Source organism: Macrobrachium nipponense, chromosome 18, assembly GCF_015104395.2.
Source record: "Macrobrachium nipponense isolate FS-2020 chromosome 18, ASM1510439v2, whole genome shotgun sequence".
Taxonomy (NCBI): Eukaryota; Metazoa; Arthropoda; class Malacostraca; order Decapoda; family Palaemonidae; genus Macrobrachium; species Macrobrachium nipponense.
This window is the reverse complement of record NC_087211.1, coordinates 75238857-75258044: the sequence shown is the minus strand read 5'-3', so window position 1 is coordinate 75258044 and position 19188 is coordinate 75238857. Positions and strand designations below refer to the sequence as shown.

Sequence of the window (19188 nt, the reverse complement as noted above, 5' to 3'; positions counted from 1 at the left end):
TAGGTGTTGTTCCATTAACTATAGAGTAGACTGGACTATGTCTATAAAGAGCTGATTTGGATTGAATTGTGGAACTATATATATATATATATATATATATATATATATATATATATATATATATATATATATATATATATATATATATATATATATAGTGTATAGGTTTACATAGTACATTGGGGATTGTATCACAGACAAGGCTGTAGCGAAACGGGAACATTCCCTTCTACCCGTTTCTTTGTTGACTAGAAAAAAATAAACGCCAAGTTAATATTTCTCTAACGTACATGTCAACCTAACCAAATCATAAAGTGCGTGACTCCTACAAACACCTGAATAAAAAATAAAAAATAAATACTCGGGATCTCCTTTAAACATTGTAAGTCAGATTAAAGAAAAAAAGTTTCTCTAATTGAGCGAGCAAACCTTCAATTCTATACGAAACATTTCACCAGGTAGTCTGAACAACCCATCCACAGAAATAAACAAAACATTTACTTTTTCTAGACAAATTCAAAATCGCTTTTTTCAGCCTAAGCCTTGATCTGGGGTACACTCCTGCTCCTTCACACATATTATTCTCGTTTACCTCAAGCTTGAACTAGTAAAGTGTCTTTAAGCTCTTCATTCTGTAGAGCTTTGTCCGTTCCGTTGGCCTACGAACTTCAACAGAAATAGAAGTGAATCGCTTACAATTTAACCAGACTATCAAAGAAAGTCTTATGCATTCACTGTCTAGCAAGTCGACTAAGGACGCATAATTCAAAATCGTCAAAATGAAATAATCTTTGACTCGAAAAACTACGAAAGAACATTTATCAAGATCACTTTAACTGGAATAACTTCAGCATTTGGGAGCATACAATTTTTGGCAGTTACGTTGATGTTTTAAGGTACAGCCTTTCCCATGGGTGCCCAATTAAGATAGGTAGTGACCACGCGTCATTCGGAAAGGGTCAAACAGGGTCACTATATAACAAAACTTAACTGGAGTCACTGACCTAGGGGCCAACTTAAGGGAATTTACTAAAATCGATTGCGGCCAGTGCATGACTAACGAGCATCTTTCGTCACGAAATATATTGAAATGATAACCTTATTTGACGTTAGGTCAAACTACGCCTGAAAGTAAACTTGGGTCATTGCTTGAGAGGGTCGACTGGGTTCAATTTTTAACAGCAGTCTAACTGGGTCAATTAAAGACAAAAAGCTCATCTTATGGTAAAGTCCATTGTCAGGTATTTACTATCAAAAACTTCCTTCCCGTCAATAACGTTATCCCATTCAATTCAAAAGTGAAGTTCATAGTCTCCAAGTACCGTAACCTATAAGAAGCGGTGCGTTCAGTCTTTTTCATTTTATTTGTTACCTCCGATACATTTTTTTTAAACACTCGGGTACTTCCTTGTCCTCCCAAACCCTACCCTATGAGTACCAAGGGATCTTTGTTGAACACCCCCCACAAGAAATCCATGGCTCCCTTTTGGCCAACGTACTTCAGCAGTGTGTGATGGAGGGCACCGAAGCCTGGCCGCCAGGCACCACCAGTGTCTCAGGGTGGCGCACACGCACGTGCCTGATCATGTTCTCCCTGACGTTGGCCCTGTAGTGGCAGTGGGGACAAGGGAAGGGCCTCTCTCCCGTGTGAGTGACAAGATGGCGGTCCAGATGGTAGCGCCGCCTGGTTCCGGAGAACACCTTCCCGCAGACGGGGCAGTTGGTGACGGCCGTGGCACCGCCGTCGGATCCCGGGGACCCGTGGTGCCTCCTCCGCTTACTCGGGGAAGGGTTGCCGAAGGCACTCGTCGTCCCCTCCGGCTTTGGCGGCCTCTCCATGACGCCCAGGCCAATTTCGGTTTGGGGCTCCATGAAATATGGAGGAGGGCCCATCCAGTGCTGCCCTTGGTTCTGGAAGCTACCGGGCGCCTCGTCACTTCTGTTCTGGAAGATAGGGAAACAACCCGAGTCAAATTCTGTCTTCGTTTGGACTTTTCTTCAATGATTGGCATCTATAAGTTATCTCTCATCTATGGATTCTCTCTTTTTCTATGAGTGGGGAAGGCGTCAATGACCTAGATGTTGTGACGCCAGTTTTAGTGCCCATAATCTATCAATAAATTCTACATTGAATGGGGGCGGGGGTCATTACCACTATATACGAGTATTCATCTTGAAGGAGAGCGCTTGTTGCTAACTATACACAGGACTAAGTTTTTAAAATGGAAGACAGGTAGCATTGTCATTGAGAAGGATCTTTTATTTTTTTTTATGTTATTTCTTTCCAAGAACAGCCTTTGTTTAGGTTACTGGCAGGTAACATTACACAGTCGAATAATTTCTTTTAGTTGAGTGTCAGTATGTAAATTATATATATATATATTATATATATATATATATATATATATATATATATATGTATATATATATATATATATATATATATTATATATATATATGTGTGTGGTGTGTGTGTGGGTGTGTGTGTGTGTGTGTGTGTATGTGTGTGTGAACCATATAATATATATGTATATACATATACGGATATATAATTTCTTTTTAATTATACTATTAATTTTAATTTTTAATGAGAGTCCACAATCATTGACAACCGACAAATAAACAACTTTGCTCATAAGAGAGAGAAAGAATTGGAAGAAATACAAATCGAACTAAAAACATTTGAGAGGAGCCATTCCGCCTTCCATAGTTCGTACAAGATGATAAACTGAATCCCTGAATTGTAATAAATGGAATCAAATGAGTCACTAAATATGAAAGTCAACTTCGCCCCTTATTTTCAAATAAATGTCTCAAGAAACCGAAAGACTGATATAGAAAGATAATTCCTCTCGGTCATCAGCCTAATTCATGAACCGAATAATTCAAGATTAAAAAAAAAAGGAAAGAGAAAGAGGAAGGTATTTTGACGGGTAATCAATCTACCATAATGCAATGCATTACTACCCTACTAATATTCTTCTTGCATTCTAATAGATTTTTACCTATTTTATTTTTTATTTTTTAATAAGTAGGATCTCGTCTTTCTGTATTTATTTCCCTTTACTTCCACTTACTTCTTCCCAATGAGCACCATATTCTTTGAAAGCTCGAATTTCAAGTCAATGGCCCCCTTGGCCTTGTTCCATATGAATAGGTTCATCTACTGAATATAATAATAATAATAATAATAATAATAATAATAATAATAATAATAATAATAATAATAATAATAATAATAATAATAATAATCCGAGGAAAACTCATAATCACGAGTCAATAAAATGGGAAAGTAAATTCACAGTAGAATGCCTGTTTGATTTATATTTTAAATAACAAAATCAAACAAGCATACTACTGTGGATTTACTTTCCCAATATAATAATAATAATACTAATAAGATAATGTCCCTCCCAATTGTTTGTTTGTTTGTTTATTTGAATGGTGTTTTAACGTTGCATGGAACCAGAGGTTATTCAGCAACGGGACCAACGGTTTTACGTGACTTCTGAACCACGTCGAGAGTGAACTTCTATCACCAGAAATAAACATATCTAACTCCTCAATGGAATGCCCAAGAATCGAACTTGCGGCCACCGAGATGGCACTCCCCAATTGATTTGACATTAAACGTCGAGTAACAAATGAATAATTATATAACAATTGAACGATATTAGAAAATAGCATAATACGCCTTAAGTGGTGTCTGCCCCAAGAATTAATTTTTTCAGTACCTAGGTCATGAATGACGTATCCGAAAACACAGATCAAAACTAATTTAGAAACAAAACAAAATAAAGGGGCAGAACTGGTGCATTTCGAGTTTTTTATATATGTATATATTTATATATGTATATATATACTATATATACAAATATAATATAAATTTATATTATATATCTAAATATATATAATGGCTGTTTTTATCAAGTCATTTGGGATGACGCTGCAAGCCCCATTCCCTCATCCCTTTGTCTTGCAACAAAACACATCGTCTAAACACCAAATACTTATTTCACTTGCTAGGTCATGACTGGCACAAAATGGTTTATATATGCTATGTAAATATTATATATATATATATATATATATATATATATATATATATATATATATATATACTATATATATATATATATATATATTATATATGATATATATTACTTATATATACATTACTACATGGAAAATAACACACTGAATAAATGGCTAAGAATATATGTATATACATAAATGCATAATAATATATACATATAGTATATATAAATGTATCAATAAGCTTTCCCCTGGGAGTACATAAATGACCACATTTCACCGCTTACCGAAAAGGTTAATGATAAAACATCAGATTATAAATATCATTCCTTTTATTTTTAGAAACTCCAACACTATCTTTATCACATATCCAGATCTATCGAATTTGACCGAAAAGCTGCATAGAAATGTACATGGTATATTACAATGACTCTCAGCTGAGAGAGAGAGAGAGAGAGAGAGAGAGAGAGAGAGAGAGAGAGAGAGACTTGAGACTCATTTTACACTCTATATTAATATAACTTAATATAGTACCTTCAAAAACTTGCATTTTTAACTTGCTTGCAATACAAAATAATCGGAATCATCCATTATCCATAAATAATAAATAAATAATATTGATCCCTTATGCTATCAATCACATCATATTCAAAGTCATTTACGGTCAAAGCCTTACAGAATTACACGTTATGAATAATTACGTCTATTTTTATCTTACACTCGAAAGGCATACAGTAACGTATACGACGGAGAAGCAGACTGCGTAGAAGCTTTCTTCTAAGGGCAAAGGCCGATGGCACTAGCAAACTGGTGTCCCCTTTTCTTGCCCAGACCATGAAAAAAGCAGAAGGAAATGGTAGGAAGAACTGTTACGAGAGTGAGGTAAAACTATGGGGGGCGAAAGAGAATTCCAAAGGACATACTAGGAACACCAAAGCTGCGTCGACCTAACACGCCGTTGTACTGGAATATCGTTATTTCCGATCAGCTACCCATATGTAGACAAATATCACGATAAAAAAATAAACAAAACATATTGCATTATTGGAAACGTGATGGCCATATCCCATAAAGTTTTTTGCTTGTTTGTCTGTTTGTATGGTGCTTTTACGTTACATGGAACCAGTGGTTATGCAGCAACAGTACCAACGTCGAGAGTGAACTTCTCACTTTTTTGGATAGTCTTTATTTATATTCACCTCACGCAGTCCAACGAATAAAAAGATCCTTCGTAGCATATGCATAGAAACTCACGTAAATTGTAATGGGGAAAAAAAAAAAAAAAAAAACATGAATAGGCTGCGATCAAAGGAGGACTAGAATAATAATATCTTAAGTTAAGACACAGGCCACGCCTTCTTAGGGGTGGTTGCCAAATGCTCCCATACAGGTTATCGGCGAAGAACTACCTGATCACTTTTGCTAATTCTTCAGGAAACTTCTACCGCTGTTGCCAGCATTGGGTGCGACCTTATCCTGACTATACCAGAGAAAAGAATAAGAAGAACCCTCCCCATATAAAAATAATAATAATTGCCTGTGTGTGAATTCCATGATTTTTTCTTCAGCACACATCTCAGAAATTATTTTAACATCTACTGAATTTCTGGCTGTAACCTATAATCGTTTTAATGCAACTCCTTAGCACAGATCAAGCGCATCATCACAATAATAATAATAATCTTATAATAATATATGAAGGTAGGAGACCCTCTCTCAAACATGTTTTGTTAAAGAAGATGGCAGAATCAGTGGAATTGATTTTATATGTGGTCTTTTCAATTCTTCTTATTATTTTCTTCTCATCAGGGCTGATATCTGCTAATAGCTGACCGATGTTCATATTCTGGTTAAGGAAATGTCTTCTAAAGATATTAATTAAGAAATTTCCTAAACCAGAATATGAACATCGGCCAGCTATTAGCAAATATCAGCCCTGACGAGAAGAAAATAAGAAGAAGAATTGAAAAGACCACATCTAAAATCAATTCCACTGATGCTGCCATCCTCTTTAACAAAATAATAATAATAATACATTGTCTTCATGATTACGAATATTAAGGACCATTCGGAAAGAGAAATCGTTATTTTTCTCAAAGTCCTGTAAACATAAAAATAAATTTGGTTACACCATATATTTATTTGGTAAATGATATCAAGCGAATCAGTTATACAAACTAACATCTCCTTCCCACTGTAAATAACAACGTTGACAACAACGATTCCAGAACGCACAAAGCCTTTGCTTGACTTTGTACAACAGTAACCAATTACACCTGACAACTCACTTTCCTCTTCAGTATCATTAAATCTTCTTAAATCCACTGATGACAAACTCTTCAGGTCGTATTCTGCTATAAATCTCAAGGCAAAAAAGGCGTTATGATATTCCTACGTCGGTATATTTACCAACGAGGAGATTAACTAACCTTGATGTTTCTGTGAAATCCCCAAGGAGATTAACTAACCTTGATGTTTCTGTGAAATCCCGTGGAGATATTCTAACCTTGATGTTTCTGTGAAATCCCAAGGAGATTAACTAACCTTGATGTTTCTGTGAAATCCCAAGGAGATTAACTAACCTTGATGTTTCTGTGAAATCAAAGATATTTTTACTACCTGATGTTTCTGTGAAATCCCAAGGAGATTAACTAACATTGATGTTTTTTCTGTGAAATCAAAGATATTTTTACTGACTAAGACTTTTTTCATTCCTTGGCCGATTTTATTTATTATTATTTTTTCCTTGAATGATTTTATTTTTATGTTTATCAAGTTACGCAACTGCTCAGATTTAATTTTTTTTTTTTATTTCATGCCTGATTTTATTCTTACGTTTATGAAGTTGCATGACTGTTCAGTTCTGGTGGTGTACATTCTTTCAAGTTTAAAAAGAAAGTACGTTTTCTTTCATAAAATTCAGCTTCCTTTAAGGCTCTATCTTGGCCAAAGTCAGTGAAACTAAATTTAAGATATATACGAAGCCCACCTTTGGAAACAGGAGAGAGGGACTGGAGAGCCGTTTAAGGGAGACACAAATCACTTAACAATCTGTTTCCCAGCCACCTACGATTACCATTTCAAAAGCTGTTTTCTAAACAATTAAGGGAAGTTTGGCTGAAAACAAAAGTAAGCTTTTGCAGGAAAATAATCTTATCGTACAGCCCATTCAATATATTTAAATCAGCATATGTTTAAACAGTGATAATACTTTTTCAATAACAAAAACCCATTTTGAATCAAAGGAACCCATTTTGGATACATTTTAAACAAAACACAGGATAATACAAATTAAGAATGAACATGGGACTCAAGATAACTCCACGGAAAATAAAATTCACTTTTAAATTAAAACTACTTGAAAAGATACTGCTTTTTAAGGAAAAAAGACAAAAACTGTATACATATTTCCATAGCGCATAACGCTACACTACTTTTGGAAAATAAACTATTTATTTGGAAATGAGGAAAGTCTCTATTCCGACAGAGCAAACTAAAAAAAAAAAAAAAAGATAAAACTTATCTTCCAAAATAGAAAAAAAAATTGAACCTCTTAATTTAAATACATTTCTTTTAAAAATAAATCTCATTGCAAATACATATCTTCACACTGTGAAAACCATTTTATAACATCGAATTACCTTGCCTCTACAAAGAAATAAAAATATTCTCAAATAAAAAAGTAAAGCTACTTTTATTCGACTCAAATACGTATAGAAAAAACGCTTTGGGTAAACAATCACCCTTTAATGATAAAATATCTATTTCATTTCAAAAAAACTTCTCTGAAAACAAACTCTCAACAGAAATATATTTCTTTCGCGGTGATCAAACACTTCCCTCTGAAGTAGCAAACATTCTCAATTCAAATTTAAAACATTAACCTTCATTCAAAAAGACCTCTGAATAATTATGAACGTCTCTCAAAGGTAGATTAAATTTACGTCCAATCCATAATCACCAATTTCTTGCTCGAAAACCATTAGACTTCATCACCGTTGATCAAACGCTCCATAAAATGAATTACAACGGAAATACAAACAATGTAACGAACATCACAGCCGCATAAATTACCCTAAACAAATATGAATGATAATAAAATAAATAATTAAGCGCTACGGCAACAACAACCAACAAAAAAAGAACTCAAAAATAAATCACAGACACAAGGGCGTATTCAAGTCGAAGTCGTCCCCTCGAACGTTCACTTCGAGAAGACAGAAACTGTTAGACCTTGTCAAACCAGTTGCAGAATACAACGAACGCAAATAAAATCACATATAAGAGAAGACAGCAACAGAAAGGTGGGGGAAAAAAGGGAAGGAAGACCCCCAAAATCCTCAGGCAGCAGAGGTGGTATTCGTTTCGAAATGGACCCTCCGAATATGCAGCTTGAGATTATCCACTCTATTGGATCCGTGCGAGCAATACGGGCAGCGAAACGGCCGCTCGTCAGTGTGCGTGAGCATGTGTCGTTCCAGGTTCTGCTTGCGATTCACCCCGGAGATGAAGCGCCCGCACACGGGGCACTGAACGCCCCCAACGGGATGGCCTCCGCCTCCCCCTCCTTCGTCAGCGCGCAGGAGAGAACGGACTCCTCCTACTCGGCCCTGGAAGGAGGAAGGAAACTAGTCTTAGAAGGAGGCACGGCCACATACCCACAACAGAGACATGAGAGAAGGGAGAAAACGACACCAGACAAATGAAGAATGATCAGTTACATCCGCAGCCATTTTTTCATGACTTTAGTATATGTATCTTATAAATCTCTTCTGTGTAAACAATGATTCCGACATGACCCTCTAGAGACGTTGATGACCAACGATTGTCGAGGTGCTAGAGCATATAACTAGAAACAATTTTTATTAGATAGTAAAAATTAAAACCAAAAAATCTTTGAACTGATTCAAACAAAGTTTTCATTCTTTTCTTCTCCTCTGCTTTCTCCTCCCCCTCCTCTCTCCCGCCTTCCTCCACTGTTTTACCCACGAGAGTCGAATACAAACCATGAATATAATTCTCCGTTCAGGTCAAGAGAAGCGTACTAGATTTTCAAAGCAATGTGTCGACGCTGTTCCTTTCCTTCCTTAACCAAGGGATCGAACTCGAGTTCCTAAATTTTGTCTAAAGTAGCACTACTGCGTTTAGAGGACGAGAGAGGAGAGAGAGAGAGAGAGAGAGAGAGAGAGAGAGAGAGAGAGAGAGAATAATCCTACTGCATCAAAAGCAGTTCGCACCCTTACTATCATTTCTTCCTGTGTACAAAAGAAACAGCCCACAAGTAATAAACTCCATGTTCACCTATCGCAAAATCTTAAACAAGAGAATGTAGAGCAGCGCAATGTAGTTCATATCTGTCGCAGAATCTTCAACAAGAAAATGCGGAGCAAAAAAACCAATTTGATATAATCGTAAGATGCCAATGAAAAATGATTTGAATATTCCCGTCATTTTTAGGGGACGGGTATCCTAAAATCATAATAATTTACTCAACAGTAATCAGTCATTCGTTTAGCAACACACAAAAAGATCTACTTTCACCAGGAGTAACGTTCATTAAAATACGTACAATTAAATAAAATACAATTCTTTAATCCTCCAATTTCTCGAGAAAACGGGAAAATCAAAATTTAGAAAATGACATGAACATTTTTTTCGCCACCAATTTTGAAGCTAACATTCTATTCTCTCTCTCTCCTCAATCTCTCTCTCCAATCTCTCAAACTCTCTTCCATCTCTCTCTCGTCTCTCTCTTCCTCCCTCTCTCTCTCTCTCTCTCTCTCTCTCTCTCTCTACTTCAGAATTATCCAAGAATACGAAAAAGAGTCAAATCTGGATTCAAGACAATAATGAAAAAATACAATGTTTCATATTCTTGTTACAAGCAATATAATTTACCGTACCATGTCGTTACAACTGAAAGCGTTGTTTACGAAAGCAATCTCTTTGAGTTTAGATCATTTCAATAAAAAAACTGAAGAAGCAGCTCAATAATAATAATAATAATAATAATAATAATAATAATAATAATAATAATAATAATACTGGACACCACAGCTCAATATACTTTTCAAAAATCTTAAGTGCGGATGCGACGTCAAGACCGCGCCCCTGCGGCACCTCCGTCTCCAGCGAGGCCGACGGCACTGGAAACCTCCAGCGAATGGCTGCTGTTCTCCCCATCGGACACCCGGTCGTCGTGCGAGTGGCCGACGGAGCCGCTGGTGGCGACGATGTCCCTGTGGACGGTGAAGACGTGCGTCCGGAGGTTTCCGATCCTGTTGGAGCGGTGGGGGCAGTGGGGGCAGCAGAAGGGCTTCTCTCCCGTGTGGGTCAGCAGGTGCCTCTCCAGGTCCTGCCGCCGGTTCCGGCCGCTGAAGTTCCTGCTGCAGACGCGGCAGGTGAGGGCATCATGCCCTCCTCCTCCACCTCCTCCTCCTCCTGACGACGAGGATGAAGAATGGCTCGGTCTACCGTGGAGGCGGTGAGCGGAGCCGACGAAGGACGAGGCCAGAAGCGCCGGTAGACCCATTTCGAAGCGACGCCTCTGGAACACGAAAGGACTCTCCTTCAGGACGGGTCTTCTCTAAGGCAATGACCTCAACAACCACATCATTCCAAAAACACTACCAATCAAAAGAATTTAATCACTCAATGCAAAACACTAAATGTTACACTTGGTAATACATATAGATTAGGTACTATCCTCAACATACAAACCGTTACAGAGTAAAATGTTATCAAGAAGCAACCTACCGCAAAATAAAACTGCATTCTCAGCATTTTGTCCAGAGTAATACACAAGGAATATGTACGTACAAGTAGGATTTGAAAACCACTTAACAACAGACATGTAATGAACGACGTTTCTCAGTGAAACTGGTGGCATTCATTCTGGTTCATCTTCCATCACCAACAATTCTATTTTAAAACAGCAGCGTCTGTTGGTTGAACCTAGTAGCTCTCAAGTCATCCGAAAGGGATAATTCTATTTTTACTCTAATGATAATGCTGCTTATGACGAATACCATGCTTACCATGGATGTGCCTCTCAGTCGAACTTCTCACTTCCAAAGGACCGTGGAACTTCCAGCCTCCCTTCAGAGGATGTGGTGCAATTGGAACTTCTTCAGAAGTTCAAACGAAGATGCAATGCATTACTACCCTAGTGCTATTCCTCTTGCATCTTAATGCATTTTCATCTATTTATCAATTTATTGGTTTATTTTTTCATTTCTTTTAAGTTGGATCTCTTCTATGTGAATTTCCCTTACTTCCTCTTTCTTCTCCCAAATGAAAACCATATTCTGTGGAAGCTTGAATTTCAAGTTAATGGCCTGGTGGGCTTGTTCCATATGAATAGGTTTCATCTTCGGAATAATAATAATAATAATAATAATAATAATAATAATAATAATAATAATAATAATAATAATAATAATAATAATAATCATATTTCTTAACCAAACCTAGAGGAAAATGTTTCTATGCTCAATGAACTGATCATTTCCAAAAGTAAAAAAGTGTATTTGATGACTCCAGTTTTTCCGTTAAGGAGAAAGAACATTTGCAGATTGGTCAAGGAAATAAATATGTCATAATCCATAAAGAACGTCACGTCAATAGCCCCGATTTTCCGTCAACCTTGTCATCTTTGGGAAGTAAAAAAGACCACATTTCTACACCGGAAAATCATAACTTCTTTTGGGGGGGGGGGGGGGGGGGGAGGGGGGGGGGGGGGGGGGGGGGGCGGGGGGGGGGGGGGGGGGGGGGGGAGGAGAGGTTCAATTGATAATATTTCCGTCGTGATGCAGTGAACAATTGAACAATTTTGCGTCAGAAATCGCAATATTACCAGATATTCAAAAAGGAAATGTTACCAGATATTCAAAAAGGAAATGTTACCAGATATTCAAAAAGGAAATGTTACCAGATATTCAAAAAGGAAACATTACCAGATATTCAAAAAGGCAATATTACCAGATATTCAAAAACTAAATATTACCAGATATTCAAAGGACCTCCACAACTTTGTATTCTTTGAGACATTGGACAAATAGAAAGTTGCTTCCTTGAACACGGGCAACAAAACTGAAATAAATTATTGTTGTTCATTCGTCTCAACCTTCTCCTCGATTTCATACTTGCTGGAGAACAAGAAGGAAAATTTTTTATGATTTCACATTTGCTGGAGATCAAGAAGAAGAATTTTTATAAGATTTCACATTTGCTGGAGAACAAGAAGAATTTTTATATGATTTCACATTTGCTGGATAACAAGAAGAAAAATTTTTATATGATTTCACATTTGCTGGAGAACAAGAAGAAGAATTTTTATATGATTTCACATTTGCTGGAGAACAAGAAGAAGAATTTTTATATGATTTCACATTTGCTGGAGATCAAGAAGAGAATTTTTATATGATTTCACATTTGCTGGAGAACAAGAAGAAGAATTTTTATATGATTTCACATTTGCTGGAGAACAAGAAGAAGAATTTTTATATGATTCCACATTTGCTGGAGAACAAGAAGAAGAATTTTTATATGATTTCACATTTGCTGGAGAACAAGAAGAAGAATTTTTATATGATTTCACATTTGCTGGAGAACAAGAAGAATTTTTATATGATTTCACATTTGCTGGAGAGCAAGAGAAGAAATTTTAATTTATATGAATTCACATTTGCTGAGAACAAGAAGAAGATTTTTATATGATTTTCACATTTGCTGGAGAACAAGAAGAATTTTATATGATTTCACATTTGCTGGGAGAGCAAGCGAAGAATTTTTATATGATTTCACATTTGCTGGAGAGCAAGAAGAAGAATTTTTATATGATTTCACATTTGCTAGAGAGCAAGAAGAAGAATTTTTATATGATTTCACATTTGCTGGAGAACAAGAAGAAGAATTTTTATAAGATTTCACATTTACTGGGGAACAAGAAGAAGAATTTTTATATGATTTCACATTTGCTAGAGAGCAAGAAGAATTTTTATATGATTTCACACTTGCTGGAGATCAAGAAGAAGAATTTTCATAAGATTTCACATTTGCTGGAGATCAAGAAGAAGAATTTTTATAAGATTTCACATTTGCTAGAGAGCAAGAAGAATTTTTATATGATTTTACACTTGCTGGAGATTAAGAAGAAGAATTTTCATAAGATTTCACATTTGCTGGAAAACAAGATGAAGAATTTTTATAAGATTTCACATTTGCTGGAGATCAAGAAGAAGAATTTTTAAATGATTTCACTTTTGCTAAAGAGCAAGAAGAATTTTATACAGCTACAGACATACAGACATCATCCAAAAGGAAAATTAAGCTATTATATGCAATGTCCAGCCTTTTAAAATAAATTTCTTGACATAAGCTGTGTGCGTGGTTTTTCTGCACAGACAAAAGCAGACAAATAACTAATTGAGAGAGAGAGAGAGAGAGAGAGAGGAGAGAGAAGAGAGAGAGAGAGAGAGAGAGAGAGAGAGACTGCCGTTTTCTTCCCTTACCGCACTCAATCGTAAGACTGGTTTTATTCTCCCTCATATGAAGTCAAGATGCAATCTGGAGGAGATCAGTACACCAGGGGACCCTAGTTGCACTAATCTTAGTTTATGAAAATGCCGATGCTTACTAAAAAGTGATAGCGGCAGTTAAAGAAGTCGTAATTATAGCAGTTATAGTTATAATGGCTCTGTGTAAATATTTTTTATCATCATAATTTTTATTCTCTCCGAGTTTGATAAGTATCATTCAATCTTGACTTAGCAACAAAATGATGAGAGTGTCAGTTAGTAGGAGGAAAGGACTTAATAATAATAATAATAATAATAATAATAATAATAATAATAATAATAATAATAATAAAATTACGTGATGATGATTTATTGGTTGACCTAAGAGCTTTATTCAATAATACCATAAGATTTCAAAGGGCAAATAAAAATGAAAATGAACATAGTAATTTTGAAACGTTGTTTTAATAATAATAATAATAATAATAATAATAATAATAATAATAATAATAATAATAATAATAATATACTTCCCTTTGAGGTTCAGAAATTAAAAATACAAACTTGAATCACTCGCCTTTATTATTTATCAAATATCCCCATGAAACTAAATTCCTTCAGGTCACGACAAATGCGACAAGAGGCAGAGTCCAACGAAGATCTGATAGAATGTGATCACAGCAATTTGAGGATTGAAATAACACACAAAAAGAATTAAATACAAATTCACAAGTCATTGTACTCGCGGGAGGGACATGGTTTAATCGACAGCGTCTTGAAATGTCCGACAGTACTTAAAATGCAGAAAATATCCCATTCAAGATTTCATCATTCTATGCCACGTGTCGATTGATGAAATGGACCGGGGAATATATATATATATATATATATATATATATATATATATATATATATATATATATATATATATAATATATATATATCATAAATATATATCCGCCCCACATCATCAGCTCCAATTCACTACACTTTTAACCAATTCCACAAACAAACCAACTGGTCTCCGGTGCACAAACGCTTCAGTAGTCAACAAACAACCGCTGTATGTGAAGCGCTCCATTCCTCGCACACATCAACGTACACAAACCGACCTTGCAAACGAGACAAACCAACTTCGCGCAAAACAAATTTGACAGAAACAACACTCAAACACTTATGAAATCGGGTGTGCAAAATCCGTAGAGTTTATCATCGCTAGTAATCCTGGTGGAAGAGGCCCGACGCCGGGTTGACGACGAAATCGGCGGGCATTCTCTCCCCTGGGTGGTGGTTGCGGATGTGATGCTTGAGCTTGTCCTTGATGCCCGAGGCGTGGGAGCAGAACGGGCACTGGAAGGGCTTCACGGGCGTATGGTAGGCGGACATGTGACGCTTCAGGTGCCACTGTCGTTTGAAGCATCGGCCACAGACGGGGCACTTGATCAGTGTCCCGCCGGCGGCCATGAATGGCGAGCCTTCTCCCTCCGTCATGGTCAACGGCGCCATCGCCTGCGAACACAAGAACACGACCCATGTCACCAGCGTCAACAAAGCTTCAGCTCTCTCTCTCTCTCTCTCTCTCTCTTATATTCGGTATAAAGTTTTCTCTATCCAGCTCACACCACTTCATCACTTGTAGAAAATACGTTATGTGAATTCCCTAGCTCCATGACCTCAGAAATTGCATCGCCAGTACACGGACACCAGTCAGTTTCTCTCAGAGCAGTGATCATGATACAGAAAACTAAAATAAACCATCATCTGGGCTGTTATTGTTATTGTTATTATAATCAGTCATCGATGAATCTTGAAGAAAGCAGGTCTTGTGGTTGACGTGATTTTAAACCGGAGTGAAACTTCTCTATTTCCTTGATTTGATTTGTTCGGCCTTTACCGAAACTCAAAAACTAAACTATCTTTTTTAAATATTCATATTTCTTACATTTAATTGAGTGCAATTAAAACATCTGCTGTATTTACTGTAAACATATAAATAATAAAATAAGCCACTCATTTTTAACTCCAGTAACGCATAAGCCACATCCATTCTTCGTAAACAAGAACGTTTGCAAGTAAATGCCCGGTTTAACTCTACACGATTCCATACAATTCACTCTATTGGAAAAATTGAATTCTGTTCAAGTAAATAGACCTAATTTCGATACACATACTTCTGTCCGTATGAACTAAAGTAAATTCCCATTCCTTCCTGACAGCGTGGAGATGGGAACGTTGGACTACTGCCCCTACTATAGTTGATTCACATCAACTATAAGCCAATCACAGGGCTGGAAAATCTGTCTCTCGAGAGACTGAGATGTATGTTCCACCTCTCCTGATGGATACTGGTGAAAGACATATCCCTCAGGAGAGGTGGAACAGACATCCTGCCTATGTGAACTCTCGAGAGAGACTGAGAGTTTACAGCCCTGTGATTGGCTTATCAATAGCCAATCAGGAGCGCCGTAAGGGACTGACCTAGACATCAGATGCACGGGCATTGTGAATCTACTATAGCTCAGTTTCTTGTCTTTATTTCGATACAAAAAATACAATTTTTAAAAGTAATTTGAATTTTTCTTAACAGCACAAACCTAAAGTCTCTACAATAAGAATATTCTCCAGCTGCGCTGGAATTATTCTTATTGTAAAGACCGATGGTTTGTATACTGTGCAGGAAAAACTCGGATTCAAAGATTTCTGGTAAATATACAAATTCTTAGTAAATTAAGAAAAGATCCCATCAAATCTGGGAATCAAGGAATTAAGGATTCACACTGCCCGAGGCTCATAAATGCGCGCGCACACACACACACACACACACACACACACATATATATATATATATATACATTAACATAGTATATGTGCAGACAGCATCAGAGATGTAGACAAAGAAAAAAAATCTTAAAATGTTGATAATTCTGTATGCCAAGTTCCTGCTGGCTCCGTGCTGACTTCAGTGGTTTACTGCCTCATTAAGTCTGTCTAAATGTTTATGAATTGATAAGAAAAAGCCCACAGAATCAACTGACACAGGAACACCACAATTTGGGAAGTGGCTACAACCCGGCATAAGCTTACATTACCACTACACGGGGCTGTATAACATCTGCAATATTGGGTTACCCGTGTTGATTTTTAGGAGTCATAACATTCATTTCATCCTGTTATATTACAAGAAACACAAGCACACACACACTCACACACTTATTTATATGTATATACATATATATATATATATATATATATATATATATATATATATATATAGATATATATAGTGTGGGGGGGAGAGGGGGGTGGCAAAGGGGGAAAAATTCAACACAGCAAATAAGTCCTGACTGGCTTCGCCTTTAATGTTCCAATACGTTAGAATGACAACACTAACCAACATACAGGCGGTTGGAAAAAAATTTAACATATGACAGAGAGAGAGAGAGAGAGAGAGAGAGAGAGAGAGAGAGAGAGAGAGAGAGAGAGAGAGAGAGAGAGCAGCAGCAGCAAATTCATTGGTATCTGAGGTGAATACATCATTTACGAATCTTATTAATTCATCATACGGTTGATATCACGACTCTGCTCCAAATACCCTACTTTCCTTCAAAACTATATACTACATCGTAAGTGTTTTTGAAACAATTGGATTAAGTTTATACATTCCTTGGCTGATACTGACATTCTTTCAATACCTTTCATTCAAGAAATTCCCTTCTGTAATCTTTCTTTCCTGTTTATTATTGGAAGAAACAGTTTTTTATCCTCTGTCCAACTGACGGCCTCATTGTTTTCATTATCATGAACAATAAATGGATTGTTCGTATGCATATCTCCTACATTTTTTTTAAGCTGCTCTGTTCTCTTTTCCCATGATTTTCCAGTTCAACTGATATCAAAATTGTCCTTTTTACATGAGTACTGTCGGGAGAGTTCTCTATGAGTGCTTGATTCATGTATTAGTGTCCTTAATTAAAAGCTACATCAACCCCAAACCCAGAGTTCTTAAGGGGATGTGGAATATCTATACATTTATTTTTAACTTTATCACTTACACAATTGTTCAGTGCATTAATACAATTACTAATAGGACCTCACTGTAGCTGGATGGTACCTACCGGAAATATGTATTCAAAAAGATATAAAAGCTTTCCCAGGACTAAGTCCTCATTATCAAGTATCGATGAAAACTGTGGATATGTTAGTCCTGGAAAGCTTGTAACTTTTTTTTTAAATTAATATCTCCGGTAGATACCATCCAGCTTCAATCAGATCCTGTTAATAATATATTATCATATATGGTGATACAAGCAGGTTTTCTAAGTTTTAAGTTTCTCAGATGTTATCACAAACATTTATGTGAAAACTTTTTACTTTACTGCTTCGGCAGAATAAAAATGAACATAGGTAGAAGTACTTTATGTGCGCGCTTTAATTAAACCCATTACTACTACATCTATGCATCAGGCAATTCAAAAAGGGTAGGCCTACAGTCCTTTTCCATTTCCATGGTGAACTCTAGCGGTGGAACCAACTCATATCATTTAGACAAGAAAAAAATTTACAACACTGTTCCATTGCCAAGTGTGGTGAACATATTTTCAAACTGTCCGTATATTCGTTTGTACTGTCTGTAGCATATATTATATATATATATATTATATATATATATATATATATATATATATATATATATATATTCTACCACTCAGTGTCAGGCCTCAGAAAATTGTCTTAGGAAACAAGAATCAAAGGCGAAACCAGTCAAGTTTTATACCAAGCAACATACACATATATAGCATTTATTTATATATATATATATATATATATATATATATATATATATATATGTATGTATGTATGTATACATATACATATGCATATATACAGGGTGGGCCAAAAGTAGCCTCACAGTTACTTCATGAACTGTTTCTCATTCAAAGTACTCTTCAATAGAAAATTAATACTGTGCCATTAATACATGCTACTTATTTTTATCCTTTTCACGTCACTCATTCTTAAATATGCCACTTATTCATGTCTGAAAAATTTTATGCGGTTAATAAATTATTTTTTATTCTGTTTTAACTGTGAGGCTACTTTTGGCCCACCCTGTATATATATACATATACATATATATATATATATATATATATATATATATATATATATATATATATACATATACATATACATAAGTCTATCACATTACCGTGATTCATATACATATATCGAACTACAAATGTCCTTTAATATCTAATTCGCTCTACCTCGGAATTAATATATTTTCAAATATGTTTAACGAGGGGAATTTTATTAAGCGATAATAGAATTGGCGATCGACAGGCGCGAACTAGCGACCTCTCAATTCCAGGACTGGCAGTGAAGCCTTAAACCACTCCGACACCGCGGTGTCGGGGTGGTTTAAGGCTTCACTGCCAGTCCTGGAATTGAGAGGTCGCTAGTTCGCGCCTGTCGATCGCCAATTCTATTATCGCTTAATAAATTCCCCCTCGGTTAAACATATATGAAAATATATTAATTCCGAGGTAGAGCGAATTAGATATTAAAGGACATTTGTAGTTCGATATATAAATATACTATACATAGAATATATATATATATATATATATGTATA

At 36.1% G+C, this 19188-nt stretch overlaps 1 protein-coding gene across 6 annotated transcripts in view; it reads right to left on the bottom strand.

The window, feature by feature from the left end:
* LOC135197193 (longitudinals lacking protein, isoforms A/B/D/L-like) overlaps positions 1–19188 on the bottom strand; it is a 185139-nt gene that overhangs the window by 3962 nt on the left and 161989 nt on the right. The window contains exon 5 of one of the 6 annotated variants that reach the window (XM_064224205.1): positions 1500–1944. The exons of 1 other annotated variant lie outside the window; for it this stretch is intronic. In XM_064224205.1, the coding sequence (XP_064080275.1) occupies positions 1501–1944 (444 nt within the window). In that variant the 3' untranslated portion in view covers position 1500. Of the gene's footprint in view, positions 1–1499; positions 1945–8360; positions 8646–10117; positions 10583–14509; positions 15063–19188 lie in introns of those variants that run through there. 4 more of the 6 variants (XM_064224225.1, XM_064224204.1, XM_064224221.1 and 1 more) reach the window with 4 other exon arrangements.